This window comes from Anomaloglossus baeobatrachus, chromosome 7, assembly GCF_048569485.1.
Source record: "Anomaloglossus baeobatrachus isolate aAnoBae1 chromosome 7, aAnoBae1.hap1, whole genome shotgun sequence".
Taxonomy (NCBI): domain Eukaryota; kingdom Metazoa; phylum Chordata; class Amphibia; order Anura; family Aromobatidae; genus Anomaloglossus; species Anomaloglossus baeobatrachus.
This window is the reverse complement of record NC_134359.1, coordinates 206,073,421-206,092,914: the sequence shown is the minus strand read 5'-3', so window position 1 is coordinate 206,092,914 and position 19,494 is coordinate 206,073,421. Positions and strand designations below refer to the sequence as shown.

Sequence of the window (19,494 nt, the reverse complement as noted above, 5' to 3'; positions counted from 1 at the left end):
TACGCCCTTCATCCATGCTTGCTGGTCTGGCACTGTGAGGGCCAGTTCTGACATTGTGCTAGTGTGTGTGGTTCTACCACACACACTGGCACCTGGGCTGCCTTTATTCGCAGTTGTCAGTCCTTGCAGCATGGGAGCGGTTCTGACATTCCCCCGGTAAGTGGTGTTCTTATATGGTCCTGTACAAATCATTATATGAGACCTTATGGTACAATATTAATTTATAACATAGTGTAGGGACCCCCCTATAGAGATTTGCCGTGACGGGGCAGTGGGGCTCAAATCATTGATCAATAATTTGCAAAAAATCTCATTGAATTGTTACAGTAGGAATGAATTTGTGAATTTTACACTTTTTATTTTTTCATTGTTGCATGCCATTCATGAGCAGTGCTGGCTCCCCTCTTCTTCAGGATAAAGACCATGTATACCAGGATGTGGCCATGTATACCTGGATGGGGACATATATACCAGGATGAAGACCATATATACCAGGTAGAAGACCATATGTACCAGGATGGGGACCATATATACCAGGATGAGGACCATATATACCAGAATGGGTAATACATATACTAGAATATAGACCATGTATATCAGGATGGGGCCCAGGATGAGGACATATACTCCAGGATGGGGAACACACAGTATATTCCAGGATGGGGAACACACAGTATATTCCAAGATGGGGAACATATATGTTGAGAGACATATATAAGATGATGGGGGACCTATATACTAGGATGAGGACATATACAGTGTATACCAGGATGGGGTACATATAAACCAGGATGGGGACCATGTATACAAGGATGGGACCCGGATGAGTGTCTCTTTTATCAGGATGGGCCCAGGATGATGTCATATATATCCAGTTCAGGATGGGAACCATTTATAACAGGATGGGGACATATATACCCGATTTGGATGCATAAATACCAGGATGGAGACCATGAATACTAGAATGGGACCAGAATAAGCAACATTTTCACCAGGGTGGGCCCAGGATGAGATCATATATATCAGGATTGGCTCAGGATGGGATACATATATACGATGATGGGATACATATACCAGTAGGTGAATTATATATACGAGAATGTCTAACATATATGCTAGAATGGGGACCATATATACAGTACCTGGATGGGGACCATGTATAACAGGATGAGGACATATATATCAAGATGGGAGACATATATACTAGGATGGGAGACATATATACTAGGATGGGAGACATATTTACCAGGATGGGGAACATTACTACAGAAAGAAGGCGGACGGGGGCAATTTGTATTTCTTTATAGGATTTAGAATGCTGCAGGGGCCCATACATCTGACTAACATATACCAACACTGAACAAGTAAGGGAGTTCACACCACACCCCTTCTGAGGAAGCAACAGCGAAACACGTGTCAAGGGCTGTCCTTGCGGTAAATATACATACACTCTTTATCTTCCATGTGGTTACTTTATCTGATGTTCCCTCTTGCATCCTCCCTGGTCAGTAATTACTTGTTTGTACAGCGTCCTTTTGCTGAACAAGACACAATATACTTAAGTCTCTGGTTCTTCTGACCAGGACTTTTTTTTGTATGGTTACATTGCCACCTTGTGGCCGTGTGAGAATATGCACTTTACACTTTATATTTAAACTTTTACCCTAATAGGCGTTTCTATGCCACCTAGTGGCTTTTGAAGCTATTACACTTTCATAATTTTTTCTCATTCTCCACTGCCACCTGGTTGTGAATCATATGCATTGCACTTTATTTGTTCCATTTTTTACTATCTATGGTGCTCTTTGCCACTTAGTGCACAAGTTAAAGCCTCATATTGTATTTATCTTTTACCTTGTAATATTACGCTTTACTGGCACTTGGTTGTTATATGCGTTTGCATTTTATGTAACCATATTTATCTATTTTTCCATGGAATATTGATTGTATTTTATATTTTGTTATCGCTTGGACCTTTTTGATCTGGTGTCCTCTTCTCCCTTTTTAAGTGTTTTTATTTTAAGAATTTAATAAAAATACAAATGATTTTATTTATTTGTGTGTGGAGTTTTTCATGTAGGCTTCATCTGACTAACATGCGGGGGAGGGGGGTATGTCCAAATTTAACACCAGGGTCCATTGTACTCTGCCACTGCTGATAACACTGTTATTACCCCCACTTCGAAATTTTCACACACTGGAAGTGGCTCACACTGGGTCAAGCGCCGTGCGTACCCTAGCACAGGTGGTTTGGATACGTAAAGCATGCGAACTGCAAACACAAACACTGATTTTTTTTTGTAAAGTCCGTGTACATTACGATCATCGAACTTTACTGTTCGGATTCACTCATCTCTATTCAGGAAAAAAAGGCATCTTCCTCATAAGAAACCTGTCGAGTTTGCCCACCTGAAAAAGACATTGTAAGCACTTACCCTACCTCCTAATTTGCCTGATCTTTGATTCACATAGGTGCTCATACTAATGGCTTGTTGTCATACCTAACAATATTGATGTTGTACTAGTTGGTGCGTGCTTGAGTAGGTCCATTGACTCCTGTGCATCTCTGCTCTATAATATAAGGTTAATAAGCCATTAGAGAACTCCCTCCCACAAGCAAAACATAAGTTTAGCTACACCCTACACACAGATCGGAGCTATTGAGGAAGAAGAGACTCACACCACTACTATTTGTGGAAGGCAGCTGCCGGTACGGTTCTGTTGACAATGCGGCTTCTACTTTTGCTTATTCCTTTAGCATTATTCACTCCTTGTATGACAAATAATGAGACTGTTGTAAGAAGGGCTATATCAGCCATTTGGAAATCTGTACTACTTCTCAAGAATGAATATGAGGAATTCAATCTAGATGGTGTGACTGGCTTCAGGATCTTATTAGGTACAGTATAGAATTTATATAACTAACTCCACTTTATAGAAAACTTTTCTTGTAAATAATATTTTTTTTCCTTTCCTGCTATACTATTTAACCTTTGCATAAAGCCGAATGTCTTGCACTCAGAACATTGCTACATTGTAATTAAACATATTTTTATAGTTATTTTTTAGCAGTTCCTACTCATTGTAACACTATACTGCTGTAGTCTAGTGTGACCGGACATGATAAAGAGTTATACAAAATTATTTCTGTATGCTATTTAATATGATGATGTAAACGTTTCTAGAGCCATTAATAGTAATATATGATCTGTGTCTTATACATTTGTTTAAACCCTCAAATATTATTTTTTAACCCCTTCACCCTGACCTTTTTTTTTTTTTTGCGATTTTTATGAAAATATCAGAAATTTGGTGAAAATTGTGTAAATTTTGCAAATTTCAAACTTTGAATTTCTATACCTTAAAACCAGAAAGGTATGTCACACAAAATAGTTGATAAAAAATATTTCCCACACATCTACTTTACAGCAGAACCATTTTTGAAACATAATTGGTTAAAGGGTTACAAATTTATCGGCAATTTCCCATTTTTCAACAAAATTTCCAAAACCATCTTTTTAGGGGCCACATCATATTTGAAATGACTTTGAGAGGCTAAACGTGACACCATTTTAAAACTGCATCACTCAATATGGTCAAAACCACATCCAAAAAGTTTAATAACCCTTCAGGTGCTTCACAGGAACTAAAGCAATGTGGAAGGAAAAAATGAAAATATTACTTTTTCCCATATAAATGTTAATTTAGCCCCAATCAATTTTTTTTATTTTCAGAAGGGTAACAAAAGAAAATGTACCAGACAATTTGTTGTACAATTTCTCTTGAGTACACTGATATCCCATATGTGGTGGATAACTACTGTTTGGGCGCACAGACGAACTTGAAAGGGAAGGAGTGCTATTTGACTGTTGGAGTGTGAAAGTGGATGGAATACATAGCGGACGCCGTGTAGCATTTGCTGAGCCCCTGATGTGCCTAAATAGTTGAAACTCCGCACAAATCACCCTATTTTGGAAATTACCCACCAAAATGTATCCAAAGATGTGATGAATTACCTTGAATGCACAGGTGCGTCACGGAATTTAAAACATTGAGCCATGAAAATAAAAAAATATATTTTATCACAAAAATGTTGTTTAACCCAACATTTTTTCATTTTCACAAGAGTAACAGGAAAAGCTGGACCATACAATTTGTTGTGCATTTCTCCTGAGTACAGTGATATTCCATATGTTTGGAAACCTAATGTTTGGGCGCATGGCAGGGCTTTGAAGGGAAGGAGCACCATTTGACTTTTAATGTTAATGGACGCTATGTCGCGTTTGGAAAGCCCTAGATATGCCTAAACATGGGAAACCTCCCCACTAGAGACTTCATTTTGGAAACTAGATCCCTCAAGGAACTTGTCTATATGTGAGGTGAGCATGTTGAACCCCAAGGTGCTTCACAAAATTTTATATTGTACAGTCATGAAAATAAAAAAAATCACATTTTTCCCCACAAAAATGTTGTTTTAGCACCAAATTTTGTATTTTCACAAGGGTCACAGGAGAAAATGCACTATACAATTTGTTGTGCAATTTCTTCTGAATGCATCAATGCCCAATGTATAATGGAAAACTACTGTTTGGGCACCTGACAGGGCTCAGAAAGGAAGGAGCACCTTTTTTTCTGCAATCGATTGCAGACGCCATGTCACATTTGAAGATGGTCTGACATGCCAAAACAGCAGACACACACCACAAATGAACCCGTTCTGGAAAGTACACCTCTCAGTAATTCATTCTGGGTTATAATGAACAACTCTAACCCTCGGGTGATTGACTGAATTGTATAACATTGGGCTGTGAAAACAAAAAAAATATGACTTTTTCCACTAAAATATTGCTTGGGTCCCATAGTTTTAAGTTTCAAAAGGGTAATGGGAGAAAGTCGACGATACAATTTGTTGCACAATTTGTCTTGAGTTCACCAATACTCGATATGTGGTCATGTGGCATCATATTGCAGTTCAGATTTAGTTGGGATGGTTTGGGGGTGTCATGTCCCATTGGTAGAGCCCCTGACATGCCAGAAAAGAAGACCCCCCCCAGAAGTGATACCATTTTACAAATTACTTACCTCATAGAATTAATGTAGGGGTGCAGTGAGCATATTAATACCACAGATTTGTCAAAATGTTATACTATTGGGCGGTGAAGAGAAAATAATAAGATTTTTACTATCACATCCTCGATAATCTGTTACTATTTTCTGCCACATAATATTTATCTTGAAATACTGTTCTTGATCATTCTGCTTCCCAAAAATCATAATGGAAAGCAATTAAGAATATTATGTGCCCCAATGGATACCAATAGAAATTTAAATTTATCTTAGAAAAAACAAATCTATTGGAGGAAAAATAAAAAAAAAAAATTATAGCTCTCAAAAAATGGCAATGCAAAAATAGAAATATTTCTTGTAGAAATGTGTTTTTTAGTTTGTGATAGTAAAACCTAAAAAATTATATACAGTTAAGGCCGCTTTACACGCTGCGACATCGCTAACGAGATGTTGTTGGGGTCACAGAATTCGTGACGCACATCCGGCCTCGTTAGCGACGTCGTTGCGTGTGAAACATACGAGCGACCGCTAACGATCAAAAATACTCACCTTATCATTGATCGTTGACACGGTGCTCTATTCCCGATTATCGTTGCTGCTTTTGCACGCAGGTTGTTCGTCATTTCTGAGGCAGCACACATCGCTATGTGTGACACCGCAGGAACGAGGAACATCACTGTCCCTGCAGTCGCCGGCAATGAGGAAGGAAGGAGATGGGCGGGATGTTACTTCCCGCTCATCTCTGCCCCTCCGCTTCTATAGGGCGGCCGCTTAGTGATGCCGCTGTGACGCCGAACAAACCACCCCCTTAGAAAGGAGGCGGTGTGCCGGCAACAGCGACCTCGCTAGGCAGGTGAGTATGTGTGATTGGTGTAAGTGATGTTGTGCGCCACGGGCAGCGATTTGCCCGTGACGCACAAACGACGGGGGCTGGTACGCTTGCTAGCGATCTCGCTAGTGAGATCGCAGCGTGTAAAGCGGCCTTTAGTTCCAGAAATATTCGGACAGTGACAGAATCTTTGGAATTTGCGCGCTGCTTGCCACTATTTTTTTATTCAAATCAAACAACTGAGATGCAATTAAAGTGTAGTATGCCGTGGCCCTGGGCTGCCGGGGGCCCACTCGCAGTGGCAGTGTCGCGGGCGGGGAGGAGGGTGTCAGCACACTACGCTCACCCCTTCTGCTCGGGTCCGGCGGTTGCTGCTCAGTGGTGGCTCGAGCTGTGGGCCAGATCCCGGGGGTTCTCGAGCGGCACTCCTCGCCCGTGAGTGAAAGGGGGTTGTTGGGTGTGGGGATTGTTGATTGTCCGTGACGCCACCCACGGGTGTGGTGATTTCACCACCGCTGCTCAATATGGGGATCCCAGGGATGGTGATGCGGAGCAGCCAGGTGTTGTGTTGCCCCTCCATGGGTAGGGGTTGGTGATCCCGGGGCCCGGTGATGAGATGGGAGATGCAGGGCCTGGTGGGCGCAGGGACGCGGGGGCAGCGCTGTGCCTTGCGGCACTGTGGTACTCACTCAGCCTGAGACGTTGACACAGTTTTACGGTAAACCACACGGCTGGAAAGACGGTTCCCACGGACGGCTGCACTTGCTCTCCCAGTAGGTGATGGTGATGTCCCTTTTCCTTGCACCTTTGTTTCTGTGTTGGTAGCGATGGGTTCCCACCGGTAACCCGCTCCCCGGCTTCAAGCTGGACCGGAGGAGCTCTACTCTTTGCCCGCAGGCGCTGGCCCTGAGAAACTGGTGCGTTGGCGGTGGCGGTGTCTCTCCTACTCTGGTTGGGCTGTTGCCTTCAATCGGGACTTGGCTGTTGGGGGATCTACGTCCCTTTCACTGACGGATTTGGCAAATTATGGCGACTCCTAGCCTTGCCGGGGTCCGAGAGGCCCCTGCCCTGGTGCTGACTGTCCTTTGGTACACTGCTCCAGACCGCCGGGCCACTACCCGTCCGCGGTCCTTCCAGGAACTTCCAAACGGTCCCCCTCCAGACAGTCACCGCCGTTGCTGACCTTGCTGACTCTGTCCTGCACACAGCTGGACTACTTCAGGCTTCCTTTCTGTCACCTTTCACCTTCCTTCAGTTTCTCCTACTCCTCCTTTACCACTTCCACTTCTACTTCCACTTTCACTTCCTTAGCTCATCTTAGCTGTTTACTCAAGCTCTCCCCTGAGCTGACTTTTACTCCTTCCACTTCCTCCTCCAAACTCTATCTGCCTGGTTTCTCCCGCCTCCAGAGCTGTGTCCTCCTCGGTGGGCGGAGCCAACCGCCTGGCCCACCCCCTGGTGTGAACATCAGCCTCTGGAGGAAGGCAACAAGGATTTCTGGTTAGCTTTGGTGTTCCTACTGGGATGTGGGGTGTGGTGGTGTAATGACCTGTGACCCCTGGCTTGCCCAGGGCGTCACAGCAGTACAAGTCACCGCTACTCAGGGGGCCCAGTGCCTGCGCTGTCACCAGCCTCCCCCCAGCTGAGGATTGTGCTTTCCATTGTATCGGCATCGCAGTTGCTGATACAATTGAAAGCAATGATGAGAGAGGGAGCAGCGCGCTCCCTCTCTTTTCATTCTCCCCGTTGTGAGTGTCGGTGCTCTGACAGGACTGCAGCGGAGCACGGTGACGTCATCGCTGTGCACCTGCAGTGAGGTCAGAACGAGCGACAGCAGTGGACACGCTGAGGAGACCGGAGCAGCGGGGGAACGAGGAGAAGTGAGTATGTATTTCATCACTGTGGCCAGATGACCATGGGCGCTGTATACTACATGAAGGTGCCTAATGCTATCTGGCTCTGCACTGTGCTATAAAGGCTGTATACTACATGAAGGTGCCTAATGCTATTTGGATATGCACTGTGCTATAAAGGGCTGTATACTACATGATGGTGCCTAATGCTATCTGGGTCTGTACTGTGCTATATATGGGCTGTATACTACATTAAGGTGCCTAATTCTATCTGGGTCTGCACTATGCTATATATGGGCTGTATTCTACATGAGGGTGCCTAATGCTATCTGGGTCTGCACTGTGCTATATGGGGCTGTATACTACATGAAGGTGCCTAATACTATCTAGCTCTGCACTGTGCTATATAGGGGCTGTGCACTACATGAGGGTGCCTAATGCTATCTGGGTCTGCACTGTGCAATATACGGGCTGTATACTACATGAAGGTGCCTAATGCTATCTGGATCTGCACTGTGTTATATAGGGGCTGTGTACTACATGAGGATGCCTAATACTATCTGGATCTGTACTGTGCTATATGGGGCTGTATACTAGATGATAGTGCCTAATGCTATCTTGGTCTGTACTGTGCTATATGGGGCTGTATACTACATGAAGGTGCCTAATACTATCTGGGTCTGTACTGTGCTATATACAGGCTGAATACTACATGACGGTGCCTAATGATATCTGGGTCTGCACTGTGGTATATGCAGGCTGTATACTACATGAAGGTGCCTAATGCTATCTGGGTATGTACTGGGCTATATACAGGCTGTATACTAGGCTGTATACTGCATGAAGGTGCCTAATGCTATCTGGGTCTGTACTGTGCTATATACGGGCTGTATACTACATGAAGGTGCATAATGATATCTAGGTCTGTACTGTGCTATATGGCGCTGCATACTAAATGAAGGTGCCTAATGCTATCTGGGTATGCACTGTACTATATAGGGGCTGTGCACTATATGAGGGTGCCTAATGCTATCTGGGTCTGTACTGTGCTATATGGGGCTGTATACTACATGAAGGTGCCTAGTGCTATTGTGAAGCCCCTTTACCTTCAGGTCGCCTCAGGGTCTTCAGGGACTTCCCGTGCTGGGAATCTTCTGGCCACAGGTAGGTCAGGTTAACTTCAATAGGAATCGTGACGCCACTCTCGGTAATTGCGATCAGGGTGTGACCGCTACTGCAGTTTAGGGAGCGCCTGGGGCTGATGGTAAATGCAGTCAGTTGTTGTGGCCTCCCGAGAGTGGGGCTGGCCCCTGGGCCCAGTGTAAGTGTGTAGTACCACAGGTCGCAGAAGAACTCACACACAGGCAGCAATGTCTTTCAGTGTTTTTACTCACTTTTCTGATGGTACAGTGAGAAAACCCGGGTGATGCTCTGATGAACCAGGTGGAACCAGGTATCCCTTCGGCTGATGTAGGGGTGACTGCTGACTCACCTTCCTAGCCCTTCTTGTTTGGGGTGACTCCTTACTTGTAGTACTGCGGGGATCACCCAGGGAAGTAACAACTGCCGTTCTCCCCTTTCTGGCCCGTTTGCTGGCAGCGTGGACCAAGGTTAAGATGGCTCCAGGCTCAATCCTTCTTATGGGCCCCCTCGTTGCTGCTGATGCTGCGGACTCTGTGTGGTTCGGTGAGGTACATCCAGTACCCTCACCAGCAGTTTTAGCAGGCCGAGTAAATGAGTTCCTGCTCTAGGGACCTGTTTCCCCGTGCGGGCCTGGTCTACTGGTAGTCTCCTTACTCAGCCACCTCTTCACTAGGTGGATTTCAGGCAACACCACTGGGTAGCTGCTCTCCCCCGTCAACAGCCACTACAGGTGCAGGGTCTGACTGTGTCCTGCTCCTCTGCTCTACACTTCAGAATCGGCTGCTCCACTCCTCTCCTCTGACTGCCACTGCACATTCTGTAGCTTCCAGTCCCACAACCATGGGCGGCGTCACCACCCGGCATACCCGGGCAAATGCCGGGGCCCTGGACAGCCGGGGGGGCCCATTCGCGAGTTCTGGGAACCGCAGTCCTCTGCAGGAAACTGCGGGTGCTATCCCTTTAAGGCACGCTGTCCAGAGTGTTCCCTGTAAACTCCTTGTCTGAACTTCATCTGTGGGCGGAGCTATCGCGCAGCGTCCTGCTCCAGTCAGTGTCCCACAGATGAAGACAAGGAACAGTGCCAGCCAGCGACCCCCAGCACAACGCTGCCCTCCAGCGCTGTGTGGGCCCCCTCTCCACAGTGATTTGAGGGGTATGTTCTACAACTCTCCCCGTCCCCGATTTATGGGCCCCAGTGAGCTGCATGGGCTTTTTCCCCCCAGGAGATGTATATCCTGGCTCCCCCTCCCCCCCAGAGATGTATGTCCTGGCCCCCAACTATGTGCTGTCCCCCAAAGCTGTGTGTTCGGGCCCCTCAGAGCCAAGTGTGTGGGGCCCCCAGAGCCGCGTTTGCACATGTCTCAGATCATGTCCCATCATAATCTAAAACCCCTTGCATTAAAAGGAGATAACTACAACAGTAAGTGTGTGTCTGGGTGAAGCAGAGCCGAGTAGGTGTCCGGGTGAAGCAGAGCCGAGTGGGTGTCCGAGTGAAGCAGAGCAGAGCCGAGTGGGTGTCCGGGTGAAGCAGAGCCGAGTGCCCGGGTGAAGCAGAGCCGAGCGTCCGGGTGAAGCAGAGCCGAGTGGGTGTCTGGGTGAAGCAGAGCCGAGTGTGTGTGTGGGTGAAGCAGAGCCGAGTGTGTGTCTGGGTGCAGGAGAGCCGAGTGGGTGTCTGGGTGAAGCAGAGCCGAGTGGGTGTCCGGGTGAAGCAGAGTCGAGTGGGTGTCTGGGTGAAGCAGAGCCGAGTGGGTGTCTGGGTGAAGCAGAGCCGAGTGGGTGTCTGGGTGAAGCAGAGCCGAGTGGGTGTCCGGGTGAAGCAGTGCCGAGTGGGTGTCCGGGTGAAGCAGAGCCGAGTGGGTGTCTGGGTGAAGCAGAGCCGAGTGGGTGTCTGGGTGAAGCAGAGCCGAGTGGGTGTCCGGGTGAAGCAGAGCCGAGTGGGTGTCCGGCTGAAGCAGAGCCGAGTGGGTGTCTGGGTGAAGCAGAGCCGAGTGTGTGTCTGGGTGAAGCAGAGCCGAGTGGGTGTCTGGGTGAAGCAGAGCCGAGTGTGTGTGTGTGTGGGTGAAGCAGAGCCGAGTGTGTGTCTGGGTGCAGGAGAGCCGAGTGGGTGTCTGGGTGAAGCAGAGCCTAGTGGGTGTCTGGGTGAAACAGAGCCGAGTGGGTGTCTGGGTGAAGCAGAGCCGAGTGTGTGTCTGGGTGAAGCAGAACCGAGTGGGTGTCTGGGTGAAGCAGAGCCGAGTGTGTGTGTGTGTGGGTGAAGCAGAGCCGAGTGTGTGTCTGGGTGCAGGAGAGCCGAGTGTGTGTCTGGGTGCAGGAGAGCCGAGTGTGTGTCTGGGTGCAGGAGAGCCAAGTGTGTGTCTGGGTGAAGCAGGGCCGAGTGGGTGTCCGGGTGAAGCAGAGCAGAGTGTGTGTCTGGGTGAAGCAGAGCCAAGTGGGAGTCAGGGTGCAGGAGGAGCCGAGTGTGTGTCCGGGTGAAGCAGAGCCGAGTGGATGCCCGGGTGAAGCAGAGCCGAGTGTGTGTCCGGGTGAAGCAGAGCCAAGTATGTGTCTGCAGCAGAGCTGTGTGTGTATGTGTGCAGTAGAGCTGTGTGTATATATACTCTTTGGGCAGCAGAGTGTGTATTTACTCTGGGCAGCAGAGCTTTATGACTGTGCCGTTTGGGCAGCGTAGCAGAGATGTGTGCAGCAAAGCTGTGTGTATATATAGTCTTCGGTCAGCAGTGATGTGCATATATGCAGCAGAGCTGTGTGTGTTTGTGTCTGTACATATGCAGCAGAGATGTGTGCAACAGTGCTATCAAGGGGTGTGTGTAGTAGAGCTGTGTGAATATGTATGTATGGATCAGAGGCGAGCTGTGCGTGCGGCCCCCCATAGCCATGTGTGCAGCCCCCCAGAGCCATATGTGCAACCCACCCCAGTAATGTCTATACCCTCTGCCCCTTCTGTGATGTATATACAGCAGTGTCAGTGTGCCCTTGCCGCGGCTATGTCTGTTAGTGAGGACCATCATGCAGCACAGCCACATGTCTAGGAGGAGCTGGATGGAGACAAGCGGGTATGTATCTGTATGCATGTATGATGTGTATCTATGTATGTCAGTGTATATGACTATAGATTTGTCTGTTTAGATGTATTTTTGTGAGTTTGTCTTCAAATATGTATATGTGCGTATGCCATTAAGTGTGTGTGCGTGTCTGTATGTGCGTGTCTGCGTGTGGATGGGGCCACTGAGACTCTTCCGCCCGGGGCCCACAAAAACCTGGAGCCGGCCCTGCCCACAACCCACCACTAGCTGGGATGCGAGGGCTACGCCCCCTCCCTGGGACTTCCCAGGGGTCCCCTCTAAGCTGTGTGTGTGTCCTGGTTACTAAGTGTCTGTGTTTCCACACCCTAATCAGCCATCAGGATTACCTGTTTTGTACTGACCCAGGCATGGGTGCAATACTCAGTGGTGCCTGAACAGGCACCACACTATCTGGGTCTGCACTGGGCTATATGGGGACTGCTTAATGTCATATGGGGGCTGCATAGTGCAATATGGGGGCTACATAATGCTACATGGGTCTACATAATACTATATGGAGGACTATGGGGGGGGCTTCATAACACTATATGGAGGAATATGGGGGCTGCATACTACTATACCCCAGGAGTTGTATGTCCCCTCCACCCCAGTGCTGTTTACCCCCAGAGCTGCATGTAACCCCCCACCTCAGAACTGTTTGTCCCCCCACCCCAGAGCCACTGCTCCCCTCTAGAGCTGTATACCCCTTTCCTCAGTAATATGTATGCCCCCCAGTAATGTGTATGTCCCCAGCCTCTCTTGTGATGTGTATATACATCGGTGTTAGTGTGCTCTATGGCGGCCATGTCTGTTAGTGATGGCCAGCAATCAGCATGGCACAGACACATGCCCAGGAGGAGCTGGATGGAGACAAGCGGGGAGGTGAATGAGATTGTTGCCAGCTTCCCAATATTAGAAATATCTCTAATGTGTCTGTGTGTGCATGTTTGATGTGTATCTATGTAGGTCAGTGTATATGACTGTGTCTAGATTTATGTCTGTTTATATGTATTTTTGTGAATTTCTCTTTAAATATACTGTATGTGCGTGTCTATGTGTGGATGGGGCCCACTGAAACTCTTTCACCCAGGGCCCACAAAAACCTGGAGCCGGCCCTGCCCCCTTATACTATGCCACTACACCCCCATATACTACGCCTGTAATATACTACATCACTACACTCCTCATATATTACACCTGTAATATACTACATCACAACAAACCCATATACTACACCTGTAATACTGTATACTACATCACTACTTCCCCATATACTACTCCTGTAATGTCCTACATTACTACACCCCCAATATTAGTCACCACTCACACCCCCCTCCTCATTGTCCCCTTCTCAGGTTATGTCACCACTCACCTCTCCCTCCTTATTGTTCCCTCCTCAGGCCTCCCGTACGGGCCCCCGTTGAGCTGCTTCTTCTTTTGTATGGGCCCCCGCTGCTGTTTCTCTTGTACGGGCCCCCACCGTGCTGTGTCTTTTCTTGCTGGGAACTTTTCTAATGACACACGCTCGCACGCCATACTGACGACATCAGGGTGCGCGTGTATGTCACAGAGAAAGCGTCGGGCAGGGAACAGACAACAGATTTCTGTGTTCCGCTACCTACACTGTGCGGAGCTGCAGGATCGCTCCCTGCCTGACACGCTGCATGTGATTAAGGCAATCTGGCCAGGGTCCCCCAGAGCCTGGAGCTCCGGACAATAGGTCAGATTGCCCTCATTGCTGACCGGCCAGCAAGGGCCCCCTGAACCTCTGGGTCTCTGTGCTGCTGCACCAGCTGCACCGACGATATGTCCATCACTGCTATTGCTCACGTTTAACCACACCAACGGTGGTTCTAGTGAAGATCAGGTAGTCACTTTGTTACACCCCTTCCAGACAGGGTAAGCTCAGATCCCCTAGTCCACCACATCCTATCCGCCTTTACAGTAAGGTCAGAATATGGATCCTGCTGACATGTTCATTTGACTTTGTTTGTTTTGAATGAGCCTCGTATATGAGCCCCGTGTCTGAGCCTGGCTGTGGTGTGCAGGACATCTCCTGGGGTCTGGAAGTCTCGTATGCCTATAACTTCTGGTCTGTAATGACTAGGGTCATCGGTGTCTTGCTTGCTTCCCATACCTGGTCTTGGTTACCTTCTGTCTCGGTCCGTGTTTGGTTTCCAAAAGATCTATCTGGCTGTGTGCAGCTTTTGGGGTTGCCAAACTTTAATTTGCTCCAGGAATCCTTTTGCTCTCTGCCTGCCAATACCAGTTAGATATTTCTGGTTTACTGGTGTCAGTAATTTTATTTAGTCTTGGTTTTCCGCTGTCTGTGCTCCTGACTGTCCTTTGAAGTGCTTTCAGTTTGTCAGGCCAAAATTGGAGGGGACATAATGTTGGTGTACTGTCACGCCGGTGTCTCGCACGCAGTCTCAGTACCGTCCTGCTCACTGTGTTCTCCGCTTTGCTCCCTCTAGTGGCAGGTCTTTTGCTGAGGTGCCTTTCAGCACACCCAGCTCTATTGAATCCTCCTGGAGTCTCTCCATCTAGGCATTGGGAGGCATGGCTGGACTCTGTAGGAATTTGTAGAAGGCTGTTTTCACACTACGTTTTTTTAACATGCGTCATGAACGTTTTTTTGCTGTAAAAGTTGATCCTTTTTTTTACAAAGAAAAACGCATGTGTTATTTTGCAGGATCCTGTCACTTGAAGTTTATGGGCGGGCATTGGAGTCATGTGATTGGGAGTGAGGGGAACTGAACGTGATAGACTGGGAGTCGGCATCTGGAAGCTGCGGACGCTGGTAACCAAGGTAAACATCGGCTAACTAAGTGAAGTGCTTTGCTTGGATACCCAATATTTACCTTGGTTGCGAGCGTCCACAGCTACTAGAAGCCGGGCTGCCTGCTCCCTGCACACGTAACCAAGGTAAACATCGGGTAACTAAGCAAAGTGCTTTGCTTAGTTACCCAATATTTACCTTGGTTACGAGCGTCCCCCGCTCTCAGACAGGGCAGAGAGAGAGGAGAGAGAGGGAGGGGAGAGAGAGAGGGAGGGGGAGAGAAGGAGGGGGAGAGAGAGACTGATCACGCCAGGCTGGTTTCTGGGCATGCTCAGTAGAGCAAGCAGGATCCTGTCTATCAGCATGCCAGCGTTCACTTGCATTTGCGTGCAGTATAGTCAGGATCCAGTGAAAAACAGTATTTGGACGCAGCTCAAAAACGCTACAAGTAAGGCTGGTTTCACACTACGTCTTTTTAACATCCGCTGAAAACGTTTTTTTAGCGGATGTACGGATCCTGCTTTTACAGCAAATAACGTATGCAAACGCATATGTTATTTTGCAGGATCCTGCACTGGATGTTTAGGGGCGGGCATTGGAGTCATGTGATCGGGAGTGAGGGGAACTAGACTGGGAGGAGGCTTCTGACAGCTGCAGACGCTGGTAACCAAGGTAAACATCGGTCTTGGATACCCGATATTTATGGAGAGAGAGAGAGAGAGAGAGAGAGAGAGAGAGAGAGAGAGAGAGAGAGAGAGAGAGAGAGAGAGAGAGAGAGAGAGAGAGCAGCCGGCATAGATAGTTTCAGCAGCGGACTTGTAATGCACTGAGTGATTTAATGTGACGCCCTGGCAAAACCAGGTGGTCAAAGATAGGCCCCCGCATAACACCTTCCCTCATTAGGAAACACACAGCCAACCATTAAATCCTAGTCATCCCCCTTAGGGAAAGAAAGACACACCAGTGGGCATGACCAGGCGGTTGGAACACGCCCACCCAAAGGTTTAGACAGCCCGAGGGCGGGAAAAGGAGAAGAAAGCTTTAGAGATCAGTGTGGAGTGGAAGTCAGGCCTGTGTGTCAGGCCTGAAGCTGACTGATAGGTACCAGGGTAGGAGCCCTGGTGCCACTGGCTAGGAGGCAGACAGTGGTCTCCGTCAGCAGGAGACGGGAAGACGGCTCGGTGGAACCGAGGTGGACTGGGCCAGGATAGGAGCCCGCCGGTACCGACACGAGGAACCAACCCGGAAACCGTAGCACAAAGGGGGGTACTCGAACCTTGACGCCAGGAACCAAAACCTACTGGAACTGGTTAGTTATCCGATTGAGGCCAGGAATAGAGGTCCTGTTCCACCCAAAGTCCCTCATAGAAGACTGAAACCCACTGATTAGGGATAAGAGGTCACCGCCAGGGCCCATAGATCCCATGGGCCAGCTTCTGCGGACATGGCTCCTTAGGTCACATCCAGCCCGGAGCGGACTCCTGAGTTTCAAGCTAGGAAGTTTAATTCACACAAAAAGGTGCAGGAAAAGGATAGAGACCACCAGCTGAGTGGGGGGACCAGAGCACATCCGGCCGCGGCACCGGCCACCATCACCTTGGTTTACCAGAGACTCGTGTGTGTTTATTGACAGTGAGTACACCAGCACCCCTGCGGTCGTCATCTCCCCTGCACCAGAGCCACCAGGTCCCGAGGCCACCATTATTACACCAAAATATCCCAATAATAAATAAAGCCAATATAAAAGGAGTTTTTTATTAATGGTAAATATTTATTAAAACCATACATAAAATTTGACATACAATTAAAACCTACATAAGACCCAAAGGCAGGGAAACCAGGCTATGCAACCCAGCATGGACATAAGGTGTAATGTTTATATATGTATATATATGGGGAACAGTTAAAGTATACCTTAAATGAAACAGTAATGCGGTCATTAATACGGTCACAAATTGACCTTTCAATAGTAAAATACTATAACCGCAAAACCAACTGCCCCATTAGAACACAATTAGCAAACCTGTAGCCATGGTGGATCGCACAACCAGCCTCCCCGCCTCTCACTCCAACGCACGTTTCACACTGCTACTTCCTCAGGGAGTGGTAAGGAGGCAGGCGGTGGACCCATTTTATATGTTCGGTGCACATGTGTATCATAATTATTGCTCCCGTACCTAATTCCAGAGCGCCGCCGGAAAGCACCCCGACCGGAAGCCAGCGACACATCACCATCGGTCGCGTCATCGGGCATGCGCATAGGCACGCGATGACGCGAGTGAGAGCAAGCGGGTCGCATAGCAACCCCCAGGAAAACAACCAAGCGGCACTCAGCACAGGATCGATCACATGATCGCAACAACCAGACATAGAATACCGAAGGGACTAAGGAACATAAGAATTTTCAATGCAATCTTTATTAACACATTTAGTTCATAACTCTAATTCACACAAAAAGGTGCAGGAAAAGGATGGAGACCACCAGCCGAGTGGGGGGACCAGAGCGCAACCGGCCACGGCACCGGCCACCATCACCTTGGTTTACCAGAGACTCGTGTGTGTTTACTGACAGTGAGTACACCAGCACCCCTGCGGTCGTTATCTCCCCTGCACTAGAGCCATCGGGTCCCGGGGCCACCATCCCTGCCCATGGAGGGGTTAACAACTTGCTGCACAACATCTCCCCCGGGTGCCCCGTAACAGCAGCGGTGGTATCCCACCTCACCACACACCGTGGGTGGTGTCACAAACTTATTACGACTTAGCCCGTACATCTACGTCCCCCATTTTATTTGGCGTGTCCGTGAGACCCCGGGTCCGGAGACCGTCGAGCCACCACCCCTGAAGGTGCGACCGGCTGCTGGCACGGGGGCAGCACACCCCGAAACTTGGCGTCACGAACAGGATACTTACCCATCCACTTACCTTGTGGAAGTGCGCCTTGTATTGGACAGTCAGCGGTGATCCGTTGCCAAATTTTCAGAAGTCGCCATTTTGGTCGCCATTTTGGCGCGAAAAACTACAGCTCAGCGTCTTCTTCAACGACAAAATGGCGCGAAAGCCGAAGCCCCGCCCCCTGTGAACACGGCCGGAAAGCGAGGCCGGAATTCGCAAAACAAAACTTACAGGCCTAAAAGAGGAGTGCCAACAAAAGACCAAGGGAGAGCAGCGGGAGGATGTCCGCTCCTAAACTTGGTGCCGGCCCAGCGCCAACCGCTGGAGCGGCGGCGCCCGCAAGTGAAGCAGTCGGTGAGGAAGCAGCAGCTCCCCCTCTGGTCGCAGGAGCGGTGGACCCCTGGGCTCTGGTAGTGACTCCCTGTGTAGCAGCTGGTGGTGCCCGCCTGCCACAGGGAGGATGTCAGCTCCGGCAGTCCGCCAAGCCACAACGGGAATGGTGCCCGGCTCGGAGTCGGAGGACACAGGTGACAGCGGCTCCGGGGGTGATACAAAGTCTGTCTCGGAGGACGAAACCCCGACTGCCACTGGGGGTATGATAATACCGATCTGTAGATACTGCAGACAGCCTGGGTACTTTGCCGGTGCGTGCCCTGAGAATGCCCGGTTTTAAAGGAGCTCACCCCAAGTTTTAAAGTTTGAAGTTGAAATTGCAAGTTTGATGTTTATGGACTGTGATTCTTGTTGAACGTCCTCATGTTCTTGGAGGAGGCCATCTGCACTGCAGGTGGGGGTGGAAGGGTAGTTAAAAAGGTAAATGATACAGCGCTCCGTTCTTGTTGAACGTCTTCACCCCTACAAGTTCTAAGTGAAGAGGACATCTGGAGTCGGAGCCCCGGGTTGAGGATGGTGCCCGTTCCGGAGGAGCAGTCGTACCCGCACCGTCAGCAGCTGAAGACGGAGTCTTTTGGACAGTGCCACCCGTGAGCGAAGATGGCATTGGGGACTCGTGCTGTCCGGTGGTGGTCCAGGGGAAAACTGCAGGAGGAGGCTATTCCGGCAGCGGAGTTTAAATGTTACAATTGACCAACCTTCTCAACCTGCTGCAGTCTCTGGAGAGTCTGGTTGGGGGAAGGGCCTGCGGTAGAGTCAGCCGAGGCCCAGTCACTAGCAAAACTGGTAACTACCCTCCAGGTCAGGGGTCCCCTGGACGTGGGGCCCTTGAAAAAGACTGCTGGGTAAGGAACTTTTTACCCGGTCCGTACGGACAACACCCGGACCTGTCCTGGACTTGGGTAAGGGGTGCGCACTATTGCTTAGCGGTGGCACAAGGGGGCAGGTTGTTTTGGGTGGGGGTGAGGTGAGAAGGACCCGGTCCATCCTGTCCCGGTTTTAAATGTGCAACGTTTAAGAAAACTGCCTCCCGTAAGGGAAGAAACCAAATATATTTCGATGTAAATATGTTAGTATACTTGTACTCTGTTTTACCCCTTTTTCATCTTTTTCAGTTCCTGTTCAATAAATGTTGGTGGTCGGACAGCCCATGGACAGTCTGTATTAAACCAAGGGGGAATGTGATGCCCTGGCAAAACCAGGTGGTCACAGATATGCCCCCGCATAACACCTTCCCTCATTAGGAAACACACAGCCAACCATTAAACCCTAGTCACGCCCCTTAGGGAAAGATAGACACACCAGTGGGCATGACCAGGCGGTTGGAACATGCCCACCTAGGGGATTAGACAGCCTGAGGGCGGGAAAAGGAGAAGAAAGCTTTAGAGATCAGTGTGGAGTGGAGGTCAGGCCTGTGTGTCAGGCCTGAAGCTGACTGACAGGTACCAGGGTAGGAGCCCTGGTGCCACTGGC

The 19,494-nt window shown here is 49.0% G+C and overlaps 1 protein-coding gene across 1 annotated transcript in view; it reads left to right on the top strand.

Annotated features, from left to right (window-relative positions):
* Window positions 1-2,727: 2,727 nt before the first annotated feature.
* Window positions 2,728-19,494, top strand: part of C7H16orf89 (chromosome 7 C16orf89 homolog) — a 98,284-nt gene continuing 81,517 nt past the window's right edge. The window contains exon 1 of the mRNA XM_075319725.1: window positions 2,728-2,899. Within this exon, the coding sequence (XP_075175840.1) occupies window positions 2,728-2,899 (172 nt within the window). The remainder of the gene's footprint in view (window positions 2,900-19,494) is intronic.